Below are 20,137 nucleotides of genomic sequence, written 5' to 3' on the forward strand. Positions count from 1 at the left end.
TTAAGAAATCATGTTTTATGTTCTCACTTTTACTTTCTGTTAAAATTTAACCAATGCTACTGATCTTCATGAAATGAATTTCCAGCTGAAGATCTACATGCCCATCTACCACCACAATCCATTCACACTTCTTATTCTTTTTCCCCAGAGGATGCACTCCTAAACCAGCACAGATTTCATAATCACCTCTTTTTCCTTTCATTTATTTCCATAAAGGCATTAAATTCTACTTGGCTCTGAAAACAATGTCTTTGTTGTCAATCTAATTTCATTAACCTTTGCCTCTCTCCTACTTACTAGCCCACTTTCAAACTACATCAGTGCTATTCATGTGCACAGTGGAAGGTCTTGGACAAAAACAAGTTTTAAAACAAAGAAAAGGGAATGATTCCACTTCAGAATTATTTTGCAAAAACAAGCTGGGTCTTCCACCCTTAGACCTTTCAGTTTGCAGTTTAACATGCTACAGAAATGAACTTAGAAAATTAAGAGCAAGACCTCTAGTATTACGAGTGACACTGTATGACAAATGAAAATAATAAAGAGCGCCTCCACAATGAAAATATATACATTTGATCATGAAATTAGCAAAGGGCTCAAGTAAATGATTCAACAACCCTCAAAATTAACCAGCTGCAATCCATAAACAACCTTTGTAGGTTACATAACAAAAATTATCTTGAAGGAGAAGGGTAAAATTACATTGATATCATATATTATGTAGAGAAACAATACTGATAATCTTGTGGCAGAGGAGGACCAAGTTTGACATTATTCACAAAGTGAAGTAAGCAACTTATCCTAAATGACTGGCAATAAGCCCCTGGCAACACAGCAGACTGTTCTATCCCTCCAGCTGTGAAGCCCAAAATCTTGGTGATGGCATGGCACACTTAGCATGCTACAGAGAAGAGATAATAATTAAGACAGACAAGTTCTCCAAAAATTACTTTTAAAGAGCTTTTTCCAGCATAAAACCGCCACAATTTTGATGTCCAAAATCTCAGGCTCTTTCAGACTTATAATGGCATAATTCACTAAACATCTATCAGCAGTTGAGCATCTGGTGCCTATCACTCCAAACACTCTTCTTGCCTTATCACTTCCTCGTGTTCCCATCTGAGTCTGCATCCAAGTGCTGCCACTTGTCTCTGCTTGATAACACAGATCACCTTTTTGTTCTGTTTTTGCACAGTGCCTAGCAGACTGTTCTGTAGCTTCTTCTTTCATGCATTCTTGCAACACTAATAATAAATTATGTTATTCCCAGTGTAACTCCAAAAAGACTTTACACAGTGCTGAAGGCATGCAATTCTCATATGGAGGCATGCTGTTTCTGATCAAGGAGCTAAGTTCACTTGCTAAGAGCTCTGGGAAGGGGAAACTCTTCATTATGAAAAAAAGAAGATTTATTGGGTGGGTTGAGTTCCAAAAATAAATGGCAGCTCTTTCCAGCTGCTCTGAGTTTAACCATATCACAAGAAAATGGATGAATGGGCAAAAAGCTGCTGTTAGGACAGCCAAAGATATTATTAAAACTCAACACTCATATTTACTTGAGTCATGAAGACACAGCAATGAGGCGTACTCATTTCTGGGACAAGCAACCACAGTAACTGATTGCAGACATGACTGGATGTTGAGCCCAGAGCCTTGTTTCAACTTAAATGCAGCTGAGTAACAGCAGCCAGATTGATCAGATGAATCCTTGTGAACTTCAGACAGGGGGCTGCCTCACCTGTGGTATAGGAGAAGAAAGCGAGCACAACTGCAGTTTGAACTGTACCATATTCAGCAAGTGTCACTCACATTGATGGCAAGTCCCTCAAAAACCACAAGAAAATTTGGGGGAAGGATCCTAAAAAGATGCTAAACCCCAGAACTGTCAGCTTGTTTTTAGGATGCACAGCAGGTAGGAGAACGTCAGCGCTTGCATGGAAACCCTTCTTGATTACTACAGATGTGCTTTAAAAGTGGTTGGGAAAAGGTCAAGGGGGTGCAATTCTAATTCAGTAAGGCAGCTTGTTCCACACACGAACAAAAGAAAAGCAAAAGAAACCCCAGCAGTGGGCTTTCTTTAAGGGGAGGACCGAATCTGACATGCCATTAGGTTATTACTATTCTAAGCAGAGGATTCAAAGCCAGCATGGAAGTTCTTGCGAAGTGTTGGGGTACATACTCACATCCAACCTGTTCTGTGTTGCATAGTCTTTGCAAAGTAACTGCACAACATCATTTTTGTTTCAGTAACTTCATCCAATCTGCTCACTTCACAATGTATTTTTCCCTTGCATTCAACTGCTAACCTTGCAAACCCAGTCTCAAATACGCAGGGCAAACAGCTCCAATTGGCATGAAGTAATATCTGTTTGTACATACAAGAGGCCGTGGTTTTTTACAGCACTCAGGTAATCTACAGTGTCCAACACTGTGCAGCACTAGACAGTTAAAAGACCCCAGCTGGGGTTTAAGCAACCACATAAACAATACATTATTGCTCCCACTGCATGTAGGTGTCTAAATAGGAAGCAAGGTTTTGTGAGAATCTGTGACCAATGAAGCATCCTGTGCCTTATTCTCACCTGCCCAGACCTCAGCAAGTGCAGTGAACCTGGTTTTGCTCACATCTCTGTGCAGCAGGAATACATGTACAAAATCGGTGCCATTACCCTCATGTGCTTGCAAAGGGAATTATGCTCTCTCACTCTTCACTCTGGATCCAGTTACACCAGCAATTAGGAGCAGAATTTGGCCCTTACTTTTGTGTCTGAAATGGCACCATAAAGTGATGTTTCTGTACCTCTCACAGATATGCCAGTTTGCAATCATAACAGGAGTCAAACAACACTGCCATTAAGGCTAGTAGTCAAAGGTGTCAATTTTACTTAGTCATTTTTACAGTGAAGCCAAGCTTCAGGGGGAGCTGTTTATTTATCATACAGTCATGAACAAATGCAACTGAACTGCATTTATCCACTTCTTTGTCATAAGCCCTCAACACCTCTCATAGAATATGTACCTTTACCCATTTCTGATTTACCATTACATCACTCCAATTTTCTTAATTGCATATCAGTTATGCAGAAAAGCTAGATGAAGCATTAGTAAGCTTTTTTCAGTTCCTACAAAGTCCTAAAGACTCTCCAAACCAGCAACCTTTAAAAGAATAAGTTACATTTACAGAATTGCAACTCACATTAATCCAATTATCATTAGATCAAGATTCTCACTGACAGATTGTTCAATAAACTTGGTTTCCTGGTTTTTTTCTGCCTCTGTTTTGTCTGTAACTCTTCTGACTCTTCAAGTATTTCCTAAACTGGGATTTAAGTCCTATCTGTCAATTCTTATGCGTAAGAGACTGCCTTCAATGCCAATATAAATGCAAAAGTCAGAAAATATGGACAGGCTTGCCTGCAAGACACATTCTTTCCATAATAAAGATCAATCCAACACTTCTACAATTACCAAGCTTAAATCACTTTGCAGTTCATTTGAATAGAGGGAAGCAATGCAATATGTTTTAAATACAAAGTCCTCTGTGAAACTGCCCCTCAAACTAGCAATCACAAGTTGTTAGCTCCACAAATTAAAAGTAACTAGTGCATTTAACAGTAAAAATAATGCAAACTATCATTGACATAAAAAATACAAATGCCCCAACCATATCAAAGATTCAGTATAACCAAAATATTACTGTGCAAATAACTTTAACCTTTAACTTCATTATTTCATTTGCTAGATTATTCAATAGAAATTGGTATCCTCTTAAATGTCAGTAGAATTAAGAAATCTATTTATTAACTAAAGTTACTATTTTCTATAGTCAAATACATTTGACAGAAGTTGGGACACTCTACAGTCTCCTTGACTTAAAGTTTAAGCTCCCACACACAGCAATTCAATGAAGAACTACAGGACAATTACCTGTGTGGCACCACACAGGAGAAGCAGTTTTAAAAGGCTATCTTATATACATACATGTGTACATATACAATCCATAGATTATTCATGTACAGGATCTATTGTGTTTCTTTATCAACTTTTGCCGGAGACTTTGGACCATCACTAAGAAATATTCACAATCAGTCTAAACTGAAGAAGCTTTGCTGACATTAGTGGAGCCACACTGAGATGTATTGACTGTAGGCAGAGTCCAAGCCCTGTGAGTAGAGCACAGTGGAAAAACTTTCAAAGGACAGAACATTGCAAACAGATTAGAGCTGGCTGCCTCTACACTAGACCAACAGCAAAAATTTAAAGGACTTAATGGAAGAAAAGTAGGTACTCCCCAAGGCTAGTTGTGGATTCGAAAAACTTATTTAAGACCTGGGTGCTTCAGCTTCTAAACCAGCTTTCATACCTGCCATTCCCATGGTTTTACATGGAAACACAAACCATAGTTTTATATATAATAGGTAACTATGTACCTGCATTCTCTGGACTCGGATATTAACGGTAGAGAAGTACATATTCTGTTTTTATTTGCCCATTCGATACCCTTGTCACAGCACTCTTCCATTGAAAGATCTGCAGAAATGAAGAAAGAACACAACAATATATTTAATGCAACCTTAGTAAATAGTATTGCATCTGCCCGTTAAAAACCAAAACAAAACAGAAGAGAGACAGTTTGTTTTCCTCTTGCTAATCTGCAGACAGAATAGCGCACCCATAGTCAAATGAAACATCCGTTAGCACCTTGCAGTAAGCCCGAGTGCTGGAGGTATTCTGTCCTCAGTGAAGCAAAATGCAGTTTCCCTTAACCTTCCACATAAAGTCACAGCCTAGGGACTGATATTACAGCACGGAACAGTACAGGTAACAGTCCTGCACAATAAAAGGATCTGTCGGATTGCACTCTTTTATTATCAAAAGTGGCAGCAGCAATAAGCAACCTTTTAAAATCCTGAAGAATAAAGGATTAAATCAAGTCTGTCTGATATGAAAGACAGAAGAATCTCCTTACAAGTTAAACTTGAGGAACTATTTTCTTCCTGTGGTTATTGTCCAATTAATCTGTTTTGATCAAAAGTATGTCTGTAAATCCAAAAGCATTGCAGAGAGAGACAGAAAGGTATATGGTATTTGATCGCTTAACATATGAAAGAAAAACTAATATAGATAACAACTTACATCAACCCTGAAACTAAGGGGAAAAGCATACTGAGGATAATTATTTGTACGGAGCATATTTTTGCAAAGGTCTCTAATTTAATAAAACTAAATACTGTTAATGAACTGACAAGCACTACAGGTTTGCTTCATATTTCAAGTGCAAAAGTTCACTGCACAGCAGGTGTATCAGAACTTGGAATAAAACACGAGTCACATTTTCCTATTATCTTGTAGTCCGGACACCGAATAGCTCCTTGTATAACAAATACCCAATCTGTGTAATAAAACAGCTGATGATCAAGAGGGACAGCTTTCTAATGTTTTCTCTTTGTTTCCTAAGTTTTTTGACTGGTGGCCCTGACAGGCTGCACCCACGAGTGCTGAAGGAGCGGGGTGATGTCATTGCCAGGCTACTCACAATTATCTCTGGGAAGTCACAGTGAATGAATTTCCTGAAGAATGGAAGAGAACAAATGCCTCGTCTTCAAGGAGGACAAGAGAGAAGATCTATGAAACTACAGGCTGGTCAACCTCTTCTCACTGTCAGGGAAGGTCATGGGGAAAATCCTCCTGGAAACAACGTCCAAACACATGAAGGACAAGAAGGTGACTGGGAGAAGTCAGCTTGTATTTATGAAGGGGCTACCATGTTTAACTAACCTCACAGCCTTCTACAATGAGGTGGCTAGCTTGGTGGATGAAGGGAGAGCAGTGGTCGTTGTTCACCTTGACATCAGGAAGGTTTTTAATACTGTCTGCCATGACTTCATCACTGACAAGCTGACAATGTACAGGTTGGGTAAGTGGACAGTGAGGTGGATGCTGGGAAGGACTGCACCCTCAACAACTTCACAGGTGATACAAATCTGGGAGGAGTAGCTGATGTACCAAAGGGTTGGGCTGCCATTCAGAGGGACCTCAACAGGCGAGAGAAATGGGCTGACAGGAACCTCACAAAGTTCCACAAAGGGAAATGCAAAGCCCTGCATCTGGGGAGGAATAAGCCCTATGCACCAGTACACACTGAGGACCTATATTCCCAACGAGTGATTATAATCCAACAGTTCAAAGCACAAAGGAAAGAGCTAAATGAGATTTTAGGATGCATCGGTCATCTGAACATGGTTACTCTTAAGGTAGTTATCAATTCTACAGGGCCAAGCTCTGGAGTACTGAGCATAATTTTTGGCTATCCCTCTTTAGGAAAGATTACATCAAAATGGAAAATGTGTAAAGAAGTGCTAGGAGGACAGTCAGGGGAATATCAAAGACCTGTTATATGAGGAGAAACTGGAAGAAACAGTCCATCTTAAGCTGAAATAAATAAAGCTCATGAAAGGATGTGGTTCCTGTCAACAAATAATACAGCAGTAAACAATAATCAGAATTATGGGATCAAGTAAACCAAACATTCTTAAATAAGAAAATCATTATACTTAGAATTACATTAAACATTAGTTTGTAACAGAGTTCTGTACTTTGTGACCCAGGTCAACCTTCTGGTCTTACTTAGATACTCCAAATAATGGTCAAAATTCTGTCATGAAGTCAAGGCAATATTTCTCTTGAATTCCTCTGGGTGTCCAGAATTCATGCCAGTGTCTGAAAACTAATTGTAGTTTATAATGCCACAGAGAACATCAGTCTTTTAAATAAATATCTGCCTGTGGTAAAAGACATGAATTTATGTCTGACCTCTTCTTTGGGAATAGGGACCCTGTCTGGTGCTCTCTGTCTGCCAGTGCATTGCTAACAAACATTATATGCACCAGATCTCATACAATGTGTTACAAATAACCGTATTTTTAGTGCTGTTGTCTGCAATCAGTCTGTGTTGAAAAATGATACACATTGAACTGAACTGCAGAGCTGGCTGCAGGTTTTTGCGGGGCTTTGTACAAATGGGTCTTTGGCCAAGTTCCTCCCCAGAAGGACAATCCCTGGCTCTGGACACCAGTTCTTCCCTCCCAGCTCTGGCAACACACCTCTACTCCAACCAAATAACTCAAGAATTCAAAGCAGGCCAAGCTAAGCAAGCTCATCTGCAGGAGTGCATCCAGACAAGGAAGGATTTTGGATAGTTTGTTGAGAACTGTGGTCCAGACTCATTGTTTTGGTGACATCACAATTCATAACCTCCAAAGATCCTGCCAAAAATCTCTTGAGAATAGAGGGAAGTGAAAAACAAGCAGTAGAAAAAGGCCTCCACCCTCAAGGCCATTCTTCTAAAACATAACAATAAAACAGTGGAAAACATTTTCTCTAGCTTAGCTTTGCAGTTTGCTTTTAAAAACAGACATTCGTGGACCAATCTCTACTCCTTCACAATCTCAGAACGCATGTCTCACACCCTGGGTGTCAACTCCTGATTGCACTGGAATCAAGTCTGACTATTTTGGCATTAAGTGTTGTTAACGAGTGTTCAGAAACAGGGCAGACTTATCATCTCACAACTGTATTTTTCCAGTGTTGTGGATTCAACCATACACGTGCATATTCATGTGGCTCCCAGCTGGAAACCTTTGGGCAAGCAGTTCATACCGAGGACATTTGTGCCTCCTTCCACCCTGTTCAGGGGACCAACAATGGGGGGGGGGGGGGGGGGGGGGGGGAATGGCCTCTCCTCAGTTTCTCATAACCAGATGTTTGTAATGTAGGGCATCTGAAAGGAAGGGATAGTAGGAAGCAGATGGTAGAAATTACTCTTGATTATGACATCTCGAAGGATCTCACTTACTGTGCAGAAAGTGATGATTCTTTTTTCTCCGAATACGACCATGTGTCTTTTACTGCAGCGGATGGGCTCACGGCACCCCTCAGAGCTGGCATGCCAAAGATGATCGAATGGAAATTACAGTACCGTTCTTCTGAACCTAGCGCCCCTTCAGCTGTTTTGCCAAGTGCATAATGTTTCATGCAAATCAGCCAGAGACATCTCAGGCATCTGAGAGACAAAACACTTCTAGGAAAGGCCAATGACATTGTCTGTATTCAGCTGAAATGTGCCGTTTTATTTAGAGGAGTATACAGGAAAGTTGTAACACGCAGGTGTACACTGTCTGGTCCATTTTTTTAAGTCTGTGAAGGAATTATTCAGCTTTCTGGTAACATGACACAGAAAAACATGAAGATAAACCAGAGATCCGTTAAGATGGCAGCATGTTTACTTCCTTTTCACCCAGTAATTCTGCATGCTGAGAAAATCCAAGCCTATTTTGGATAAAATTAAATGCAGCTTTATCACTAATTTGTCCATGTAAAAAGGTATGAGCAGCAGGGTATCCAAAAGGACACACATCATGTTAGTGTGATAACAGCAAGGATGCCTATCCTGATGTTAAGGTAGTATGAATACTACGTACATAAGTTACAGAGAGATTTCAGGAGTCTCTGGAAGAGGATTGTAGAAACACAGCTGGAACTCAGATCTTTAATTTTACAAAAGCTGTCATGAAGACCTATCAGATAAGTGATTAAAGGTCACACAAATTCAAACATTTTCTGCACATGATTCATGTGCTAGCTAGGAACTATGCTTACACAGACAAAATGTGTACAAGCATATGGTTGTTTTTAAAAAAGGTAGTTTGCTAATCTTAACGGGATTGCCATACCGTGTGGGAGTTCAAAGAAAGAAATGTGGTTAAAATCTGTATAACCTTGGACTTCTATGATGTAATAATGGCTTATTCAGCTGCTACAGTGAACATTTTCTGCAAAAGAAAGATAAGCTTAAGAATGTTACCCAAAAGCATGATTCCTGGAATGAGAAACCCTGAATTGTTTCTGGGAATTGTGCAAAAAAAAATAATCAGAAGTAAAAAGGACTGGGTAATTTTCATGGCAGTAGCATTCCAGCTAGATCAAAAAGGGACAGATTTTTTTTGAAGGAACAATCTACAATAGCAGCTATTCTGTACAGCTCGTGATGATGGAAGAGTCTATGTACAACCCAGGATTAGATAGCTGTTCATTACTCAGTGCTGATCTATGGAACAGTTATAAAACTGATGATATCAAACCAAAGCTACACCTGAGCCTAAGTGGGCTTATCAAGCTAGTGCTAGCAAAGCTTTCCAGTTCTTCAGTGCAATAAGCGATGTGGCTATCAAAGTCATTGACCTCCCAGTCCACATGACCAGCTACAGTTGGGTTTGGATTTGGAAGTGACTCCAGGTCAAGGGGTTCAAAGTCACACCTCCTTATTATGATATTTTCAATCTTTTAAGCACATTAATTGATTAAGTTTGTAAAATGCAGTGCAGGTCTTGCCCTTTACTCAATTTACTCTGCAAGAGACTCAGCACTGGAATGTGAGAAAACAGAATATGATTATCGCTTTTCAGCATATGCAGATACAGGCAGCAGATGGACCCTGTGAAAGTTAAGCACTAGTCCAACATGTTTCAGTAACAGTATGTCATCCAGAGTTTTTGGAACTCAGGATTATGACAGACATGCATTGGTTTAGGTTTTCAGTAATAAAAATACTTTCAACTTTGTGTTATTGTGTTTAACAATGTGTTATTGTTTAATTGTGTACAGGTACAGGAAGTGTACCTTCCTGGCGAAACCTTTCTTGTGCTGTCAAGAAAACTCTTTTACTATTAATGCTCATCCATCTAACTGTCAGCTGAAAAAAAACCCCAAGTCTACATAAATAATTTGATCCTCAAAAAGACAGACTGGCCATCCCTATTATTCGGAGTCACATGCTTTGCCTTCCAACCTGCCTTTACATCTGTAATCTCCTGACGCAAAACCAGAATAGCTGCATATCCCTTTTGTCAGGGCTCCACTATGCTATAGGTCCAGGACAGACAAAGTGTGTTTGGCCTGATTTGCTACACCAAAGCAATTTTTCTTGAAACAATGACACTGGGCTAATATTAGGTGGACAAGTCAACTGCATTTGTAGCAGGGATGGCAGTCAAGTGCTGGCAGCTACGATTTGTAGTCTTGACTTTTTGGCTGTCCTTACAACAAACTGTGGAAATGCTGTTTCTAGCAATGCAAATACACTCTGGCTGGCCACTTCTGGCATCAAATAGACCCAGAGACACATTAAGACAAGAGGGAAGCCAGCTGACTTCAAAGGTTCAACTGGTAATAGGTTAACATGGTAAGTACAGCCTTGTCGCAACTCAATCTTCTGTGTAAGCCTAGGTATTAGGCAGAAGACGACCTGAAAGTATGACAGAGAAAGACATACAACACAAAATCTGGCCTCACGATTCCCTGAAACAAATGGTTTGAATTGGGAGTAAAGGAGCAATGCCATTCTCCAACCAAGATGATGTATTTGCTCTATCTCTTCAGACTGGAGTCAGAATGAACATGTTCCTCCTCCATTTCGTATGCAGAGAAAGAAGTGAAAAGGAGCTTTTTATTTTCTGCAGAGACATTCCTGTTTACCAGAAGACCGTACATCAAATGTACCAATGCACTGATGGGGTAAGATGAATAGACACAGCTGAGCTGTGGCATTAATCACCTTTGGACAATAAACTATTCTCAGCCCTTCCACTAGGTTGTTCTTACAGGTTCCCCTAAAGAACATACCAGCTTGAACTTCGTAACAAATGCATGAAACGTGAAGCCAGGATGCCCTCTTGGAATACCCACAAGAGCAGAGCACAAGCCAGGAGACAGTCTCCAATGCATCTGCTGTAGCCTGCAAAGCTGCGTTCATCACCAGCAGTCCCGCTCCAGAACTGCTTTAGACTACTGTTTTCCCTCAGAAATACGACAACAGTACTTCTCTCTTCCAAGTGTGGACATCACATTGGATCTTTATGGACTGACAGGCAATTACTCACAGTTTGTGTGCTGCTAAGCAATACAATACTCTCTCTAAACAGGCTTAAAGCGTTTGAACCTTTACCTTCTGATAAATTCTTAGCTGAGTGTGATTATTTCAGGACAGCTGAAATCACTGAAGAAACCCAGTTAGCACACTAAGTACAGCAGCAGCACCCTAAAGGAAATGCCTGGTACGTTAGTGTGTTTTGTGGTTGGTTTTAAAACAGCCAACATTTTACTGGAAATTTTCTTAGGTCTGGAGAACACTCATTTATGGGGAATGTGGCTCTGTTAGCACCAGCAGTGGCCATCACACAATTAGGGGGATTTTTCAGATACAGCCAAACCTCATTTTACGAGGTGTCTGTTTGCAGTTTATGAAAGAGGCTCTTAAAATCATTCGTGGCAATAGCTGATGATGAGGTAGCTGTTATGTTTGGTGATAAGGACAGGCCTAAGGGAGGCAATGCTATGTTGCAACATGCCTTATTTTCTGTGGTGAGGAAAGTAAGTGCTTTCCTGTGGGTTTTTTATTTTGTCTCAGGTCTAACAAAAAAAAAAAAAAATAAATCAAGAATGTAGGCAACCAGCTACTAAAAAATTAGAAAAAGACAACTCAGTCTATTTCAGGAAGACTATATCATATCAAAATGCCACAAAAGACAGGGATGTAAGACCACTCAAGAGGTTGTCTTGTCCTTTACTCTCAAGCACAGCTGATAAAATCTGGCCAGTTCTAGGCAGATTTCTAATTAGTTGTTCAAAACTGTATCAAGTGAGGCTGATTCCACAACCTCTCTACGCAATGTGCTCTTGTGCTTCGATGTACCATATAACAGAGAATTTTTAATCATGTATTACCTCACTGTCCACTCCAAAAGCCCATTTAAATCCATTCTTTTGTTACTACCTCTAATACACAGGCTCTTACACACTTCAATCTTCAATGTGTCTGAAGACTGCTACTTCATGCGGATGTTTTTCTGTGCACAAATTCACTTGAATTTTTTCAGCTTTCCAGACAGGTTATTTTTGGGACTTCTGTGAGGAGGCTGGAGTTCAAAAGTTACTAAGACTAGAAGACTGAAGGCTGTTCTGAAGATTCCTAGAAGACCTGAAGATATGGAGAGAAACTTGATACTCAGTCCGCTGAGTCAGCATCACATAAACAGTAACGTGTAAGTAATGGTTCTTCACACACTCAAAGAACATGAAATAAGGGGTGCATCCACATCTCTGATGGATGCAGGTGGCCTAAAGAACCCAGTCTCACCAAGATGACATGGATGGACCTACAGAAAAGGACTCATAACTGGAAGAACTACAACTGCTCTTTCTGACAAGCACATGCTAAATTTTGTCCTTCACTTCTCCCTGTATGAAAAAAACCATGCGAATAATGAAATTACTTCACAGGGTGTTGACAGTCCGAAGTAGCACTTTTTCTTTCTCATTGAAGAACGTATTTATCTTCCCTTGGTTTCTCATTTCAAATTTTTTTTAAAGTGTGATTCGAAATTTCTATACAAGGTGTTACAATTAATCTATTGTTAGTCTTGTTCATTTGTACAAAGGGCATGATCCAAAATACACTGCAGTAAATGACAGTCTTTATATAGATCTCAAAGAGCTTTGGATTGAGTCCAAGTATATGTATATATTCACATTAAAGCAACTAAAATAGGAGGGATATGAGTATATGACAAAGCAGGATGTCTCAGTATCAAACTTTCCTATATTTCCTCATGTAAAATGAGGAAAAACATTTGCACAGTAGGATTTTTATATTTTCAGCTGACCAGAAAATCAGTAAGAATAACTATGCTTTTATATACTGCTTAAGTGAAACACATCTTCTCTGCAGGCATGTTTATTGCTGAATATTTAAGAAAAAAAAAAAAAAAAAAAAAGATGGACGATGATGAAAGATCCTGATATTCTACTACTGCCGTATTTAAAGACTAGTCTGGAAACACTAAGTAGATGGGACAAAATTTATAACACAATGGGACATGGTTCCAATATGTAAGGAACCACAGACTACAGAGAGCAGGGGGAAATAAAGACCCATATTTTTTTGCATATAATTATTTAGCAACAATTTAGGGAAGGTTTCCTTTTGGAGAAAACATTGCTAAAACTCTATCTTATGTGATATTTTCCTCATTTTTTAAATTAGGTATACTGAGCTGCAAATTGCTATCTACCTCTTCCAGATTTTCTGCCAAAGTATTGATATTAGAAGTACTCAGTACTTGACATTTAGTCAGTGATGAGAGCTTCAAAGCTAGAAGATTATAATATTTTGAATGGACATACTGCTGGTAGCATTTGTACTGTATATCCTTCCAGTGCTTAGTAAATCCTTGGAAACAGCCTAAAAGCTGGAATATACCAGACAAAGTATTTCTGTATCCATACACTTATTTCGGCATCAATACAAACAATTTTTTTAGGTATTGCTTTCTTTATTACTAAGCTTAAGGTCTCAATCCAGATTTTGACTAGACTTAAAAATAAACCCTTTAGCAGGGAATATCTTACAACCTTGTGCAGCATGTGTCATTTGTGGGTGCTACAATAATCCAGAAAATAACGTATTTCCTATACTTGTGTAGTAAATACCCAAAACTTCATCAGACGTGTCATTCATGTTTTTTCAATGAAAATTTTCAAATAACCTGAAATCAAATCAAAAGAAGAATTTGAATGAGAATTCCTGAAAATCTAGAAATTCAGTTTCTTCTTAATATCCAACTACACTTACTTGAAATCCAAAGGACAATTTCTCAAAACTTTTAAGTCTAAAGTAGGTTATGCAAAGTACAGAGACAAAGCACTCATGAGTGCTGGGAGGGAAAAAAAAATTTTACTTGTTTAGAAAAGTGGAAGCAAGAAGCTTCATTAACTGCACTAGCCAAAGATATGTCAGCATGTTCAGGAGAGCATTAGCACTGGAGATCCTTCTTTAGAACTGCTGCATCCTGTTGATCACAGAAGGCTTTCCACACAACTTTTACTGGACTGTCCCAGTGTCTTGCTAGAGGTCATTTCAGCAGGACAAGTATCCTCACCAAGTCTGACAACCAGGCAGGTCACTGTCACAATTTTCCCCTTACTGTACACGCTCTCCCTGTCACTGTAAACTACCCAGTACAACAGCTTTTAGGTACTGCTTTGACTATTCCTTTTTTCACTTACTTAACATTATTCTGAGCATTTCTAAACTAATTTTCACTCACACAATATTGTGGATGGTAATTCTTTACATTCTTCCAGGGCTCTTGACTGATCTGTACTTGACCCTTTCTCCCCTTTCTATTCTGTCTTTTTGCTTCTTGTGACCTCTTCCTCTGTCTTCTCTCTTGATCCTGATGATCCTTCATAGACTTCGAGGACAAGTTTTCTATTTTTTCTCATGCTGCAGTCTTCTGAATCCTCTGCCTCCACTTCCACATCTTATCTCTGAGCAATGTTATCTGGGAGAGTCAGTTTAATTATATATGATAACTCTTAAAATCTCAGCACCGGGCCTACTTCTTCCATTGAAACTTACATGTAAATACATGTGCCTCACATTTCCCAAGTGCTCTACAAAAACTTCTGCCTATTCTGACTAAAATGACCTACTTATTTTGTTGTTTCTTAACTTTACTCATTTTCTTTACTCCCTGTCACTGTCAACCATTGCTTTTCTGTTACTTTTTTAAAGAAAGTTTTTATTCTTTTATAAGAATAGTAGTTTCTATACGAAACTACTCTATGCTACCATTACAATTCTTGTCTGTACCCTGATGCGTTTGTTTTTCGGGGGGGATTTCAGCTCTTTCTCATCTCCTTTTATTCTCTACAGATATTTCATTACATCGAGTAGACACACTTCTCTATTTACTGAATTGATTTTGCCACCTACTTCTTTAGATCTATCTGTAACTGACAAAACCAAACTTAAATTCTTTTATTGTCCCAGGTAACTATTTCTGTCAAGCTCCAGAGGCCTAAGATCCATCTTTCATTTCAGAAAATGTTAATAAAATTACTGTAGAACAAGTTGGTCTTAACACAACTATATATTAAAAACACATGTAAAGTTGATATGAAACTTGCAGAATGGGCTGAAGTGCAACCATAAATAAATAACTTTTGAAAATGCATTGACCTGCTATCAAATAATGCCTGAAATCTGACAGAGCAGTATAAACATACTGCAGTAACTTGATAAGCTAGTTTATGGATTTTCATCTTGGATTTCACTGACACGTCTGCTTTCAATTACACAGATGAAAACCAAGAGTTTAACATCTTTCTCTTCCCCTGATTGCAATAAAATGCCATGTCTCAAAATGGACTATTAAAACAAAACTCAACTGAAAACTAATTTAGAGATAGCACTCATATTTTAGAACAGTATTTTTGGCTAATATGTGATTTTGGGGAAGAGATTTTATCTATGATAGCAGGCAAGAAAGCATACATTTAGCCTTTTCTAAGTCTTACCTCCACCCATATATTTCTTACAAATTTACTGCTATAAAAGCACATGTAAAAATCATAATCTTAAAATAAAACTCATTCCACAAAGCCAGTGGAACATTTTTTTTTATTACAAACTGTAAGCTCACACTGAATAGACATGTTTCCAGATGTTTAGTGATTTAAACTGTCTGTGCCTGTAGTACCAAGACATGCCAAAGACACAGCTAGAGGATGACCTATTCATACACTGACTGGACAAAATTACGTGAGTAATTTATCTTCTTCATTAGATAGCAGTTTATATCATAACGGAATTTTTTTTAAAAAAATGCAATGTTTACAATAAAACAAAGTTGCATTATAGAATTTAGAAGGTTTTTAAGATGCTTACTCTTGCCGAGAACGATGCGCACATCTCTATTCACATACACTGGGCACATTCACTGAAGGCAGTCCCTTCTGTTTTTTTTCAGAATGACAACTTTAATTAATAGATACTGATGAATTGATGATTTATTAGTAAGGAAAACAATTAAGAAAACTAAGGGTAACAACCTTGGGAGGAAGCTGTATTTCAGAAACATGTTGTCCTAGTAACTTGGCAAATGTCATCACTAAAGCACTTAGGAGCTTGTCTTTGCCCCAGGTCTCCTTGTTCTAGTCATATGCAGAGGAACCCAGGCTCTGCCCCAAAGAACCTGCACTTGACACCATCTTACAAGGTCATTACTTCATCTGCCTGTAAAACACAGATGGCACATGAAATAATGCAGAAAAAAGACTTTTCTGACAGCAATTACTAGTAATTATTAAATATTAATTACAATTACTAGTATTTCACCTGAGCAAAGTCTACGATCCTCATTTGCTTTTAGATGTTTAAATCTAATTTTATCCAGTGTACTGTTTTCAAAGTTCTAAGGATGTAGAAATTCTCAGTGAAATTCAAGTATGGATTTTCATTTGAGAATAAAAAAATGATAATAACTTTTATTGCCAAATTTGGTTGTACTTTGTATTAAAAAGATTTCAAAAACCTGAACTTAGATATCAAAATACTTATCATTTTTTCTTACAAAAAGTAGTCCAGTAATTAAGGTCAAGTGTACAGAGGTCACAAAATGAAATTCTTCAGTGTTTTACAATAATGTTGAATGCTTAAAATTACTATGTCTGTTCACCATGATACATCAAAGCCACAGTTTTGCTAACGTACTCTACTGTTTGAGAGAAAACTGGAGCTATCTTGGGATTCTGGCATTAAGTGTTGTTTTTCTAACCTTCTTTCTCCTGTCCCTCCTTTTTGAAAGGGTGTGCCTAACATCTATTGAAAGCAAATATTTTAAAGGGTATCTGTGACAAGTGCTCTGCTACGTGAAAATCGGAGAGCCAAACTACTGCAACAGTAACAAATAATTTATTTCACTGGCTTTTGTCTGCCATCCTTAGGCCCAGGCCAGACCATATGTTTCTAAATGTTTGCCAGGAGTGCAGCATAATCAAAGCCTCCACTCAGAAGGGCCCCCTTGGGGGTGCTCTAATAGAAAGTCACTAACCTGTTAGCTACAATAAATTATCGCCATATGAAAAGCAGTTTCTTTGTTATAACTTACCAGTTATACTCATGTTGCATTGCTATGCTGAATTAAGTCAAGTGAAGATCCCCTTTTTATATAGCATTAATAGAAAAGGAAAAAAAATCGGCCCGCACGGGAAGGGAGCCATGGCCCTGACCCAGATCCCCGATTTCAAAAGCAACCCCACCACCATTCCTAAATGTCTCATAGGTTGTTTTCAAAAAGCCTGCGTCCCTTACTTCGTCATTCCCCCCGCTCCACCGAGATCTCAGGTAACAGCTGATCCCGTTCCCCACGTTTGGGGGGCGTGTGAGTCGGTCCCCAGCAGACCCGACCCGACACCTCACCCCGCCGCTGGGATCGGGACGCGGTGCCTTCGCGGCGTGCGGCCGAGCCCGCTGCCACCACCGGGCGCACCTCGGTGCGCGGGGGCACCGTGCGACGTGTCGCCGCTCCCGGGACGCCGGCCTGCAAAAGGCCCCAGAGGCGCCCCCGGCGGCCCGACCGGCCCCGCCGCCAGGAGCCCGGGGGGCAGCTCGGGGGGCGCCGGGGAGGCGGGGGGCCGCCGGGCCGACAGCGCAGCCGAGCCCCGTGGGGGGAGACTCACCAGCTCCCAGCGGCGGTGTCCGTCCCGGCGGAGCCTCGCACGGAGCCTCCGGCGCGGAGCGAACCTGCCCGGGCGGCAGCGGCGGGGCCGGTGCACGCCACGCCTTTCTGCTCGCTCGAACGTGGTAGCGGCGCTTTAAAGCCTGCCCGGGGCATAGGGAAGGGGGGTACCAGGGGAAGCCCAGCTGCCCCGCCACCCTACCCTCGCGGGACACAGCTCCCGCGCCCTCCAGCCACCAGAGAGGGAGCGGGCACCGCCGGTGCCGCCAGCCCGGGGGGCCGGCGAGGCACCCGGCAGCCTCCCAGCCGCCTCCCGGCCAGGCGGGGCTGCGCCGGCGTCCCGCAGCTCGCCGGGGCGCCCGGGACCCTGCGGCGCCCGCCCCGGGGGCAGAGCCGGGCCCGGGGCGGCGGCGGCGGGGGGGAGAGCGCGGCGCAGCCCGGCGGGTGCCCGCAGCTCGGCTCGGCGCCGCTCCCCGCACTTACCTTGGCCCCGCAGCGAAGGCACCAGCGCCAGGAGCAAGAGCAGCCGCAGCGGCCGGGCCCCGCGGAGGTTGTCCATCTGCCGGCCGCAGCTCCCCGCCGGCGGGAGCACTCGCACCGCCCGGGAGCTTGGCTCTCCTGCAGCAGCGTCCAGCCGGCTCCCCCCTTTTCGCTCGCTGCCGCTGTTTCTGATGTTATCCCAGCCGCCTGAGACCGGTTGGAAAGGAGCTCGCAGGACCCCCCCACTCGGTGGGCTTTACAAAGATTTAATTCACTGCCTATCCGGTTAATTATACTGCCTGCAAGTGCTTAGCAGAACAGAGCCGCCACCAGAGCTGGGAGGCAAAGACCCCGTTGCTTCTGATACCCCTACCTCTCTGCCCGCCGCCCCCCACACGCTGTGCAAGTGACTCCTTTTAGCTCGGAAACTTTACAGATACTCAGCGTGAACCTAGGGCCGGCGTGACTGATTCCGCGAAGGAGAAATGCAGCGACTTCTCTCGGTGCCAAGGAGGAGAAAGCCACAAACAAAGGCAAAGCAAAACAAAACAAAAGAAACCACCTAGCAGAGAAGGGAAGGTTTAACCTCTGGAGGGGAGATTTTCAATCCCCGTTCTCTGTCTTCCCGTGAATTTTACTGCAACCCAGCTTTCGTCAATAAAAAGGATTTTAAGAAGAAGTGATATTCTAGAATCTTTCAATGAAATTCACCGGGAGGGGGGCGGGGGAAGTTCTTTTTTTCCTCCCCCTCTTAAAAAAGTTAGGATGAGAATCTCACCCTAAATGAGGCAGTCAGCTCTGCTCTTTCTCTCCCCTCCCTCCTTTTTTTTTTAAAAAAAAAAAAAAAACCAAAAAACCAACTCCTTATCTTATTTAAACAGGAACACAAACACTGATAGTGGTCAAAGGAAGAGCTGGAGTTGAAAGCACCCAGTTGGCTATGCTGTTGCCAAGATCTTTAAGATAACATGGGGGATAGTATTTGCAAGCAATGCACATGGAAACAAATGGAGAGTTCATCACCCCTCTGTACTTTGCCCTCAGTTTTACTCAGACAAACAGCTGGAAGTTAGTTTGTGTTTACTTGGTAGTTGTGCCACATGGACTCTGACTGATTATTCCTCTTGTAACTACTCATAAAGCAATTTAATCTCTCTCCTCAAAATGTCCAACTGGAAAAAGTATTAAGGGCAGGAAGAGCTGAAAGTGTACATGGTGGTTTCTGCACCAGGTTACTTGCTCTATCCTTTTCTTACACAAGAACATAAAAATGGCCATATGGCCAAGGGTATGAATATCCCAATAACTGATCTTCAGCAGTGATTTAAATGCTCACCAAAGGAAGAGTATGAATGAGGAAGACACACATCATAATTGTCCCAATTACTCTCCCAGCCTTCAGCTGCTTTGAGTTTGGAGCATTTCCTCAGTGGAATGCGGTTTCTGTGTACTGAGTAGCCCCCAGTGAACTTCTGTTCCAGGTATTTATTCTGTCTTCCCATGAGTTCTTGTAAAGCTTTATCATCCAAACTATCCTTTGGCAACAGGTTTCATGGATCTACCAGTGACTGTGTGAAGAGTCATTTCCTTCCATGCCTTTTGGACCTGGCTCCACCAACCCCTTCTCATGGTGCCTCCTCACTATTGCAAGAGGCAGGAGGGAACTGACCCCTAGCCACACTCTTAATGACCAGGTCTTCTTTTTTCAATTGCTGTTCCTTTTTTGGTTTTGGGTTTTGTTGGTTTTTTTCCCACCACTATTGTTTTGGGAAGGGGCAGCTGGAAAAGGGGAAGGATGGATGGCTTGCTTAATTTGGGGGTAGTTTTTGCTTTTTTTTTTTTCTACACATGTATGTCTGTTTCTGTCTCTTCTTTACATGCCCTAACTTGTTTTACAAGGATCTTATATCAGTTATAGTGGGACCTTGGCAGTGTTTCATCACAACCTCCAAGCTACTGTTTTCAAGTATCAGACAGCTGCAGGAGGCAACTAACAAAGATCCCACCTTGTCTAAAGTTTGTACCAGCTTAACTGAACCAGTGCAGTCCCCTCTACAGAAACTCTGAATTCAGTTCAG

The 20,137-nt window shown here is 41.2% G+C and overlaps 1 protein-coding gene across 5 annotated transcripts in view; it reads right to left on the minus strand.

Annotated features, from left to right (window-relative positions):
- The window catches only part of FBLN1 (fibulin 1), an 81,776-nt gene extending 62,974 nt beyond the window's left edge, over nt 1-18,802 (minus strand). Inside the window, exons 1-2 of one of the 5 annotated variants that reach the window (XM_055711634.1) lie at nt 18,063-18,798; nt 4,431-4,530 (exon numbers count right to left, since the gene is read on the minus strand). In XM_055711634.1, coding sequence (XP_055567609.1) covers nt 4,431-4,530; nt 18,063-18,138 — 176 coding nt within the window. In that variant the 5' untranslated portion in view covers nt 18,139-18,798. Of the gene's footprint in view, nt 1-4,430; nt 4,531-5,536; nt 5,660-17,212; nt 17,300-17,580; nt 17,825-18,062 lie in introns of those variants that run through there. The other 4 variants (XM_014280002.3, XM_027805543.2, XM_055711635.1 and 1 more) reach the window with 4 other exon arrangements.
- Nucleotides 18,803-20,137: the final 1,335 nt, after the last annotated feature.

This window comes from Falco cherrug, chromosome 5, assembly GCF_023634085.1.
Source record: "Falco cherrug isolate bFalChe1 chromosome 5, bFalChe1.pri, whole genome shotgun sequence".
Classification (NCBI taxonomy): Eukaryota; Metazoa; Chordata; class Aves; order Falconiformes; family Falconidae; genus Falco; species Falco cherrug.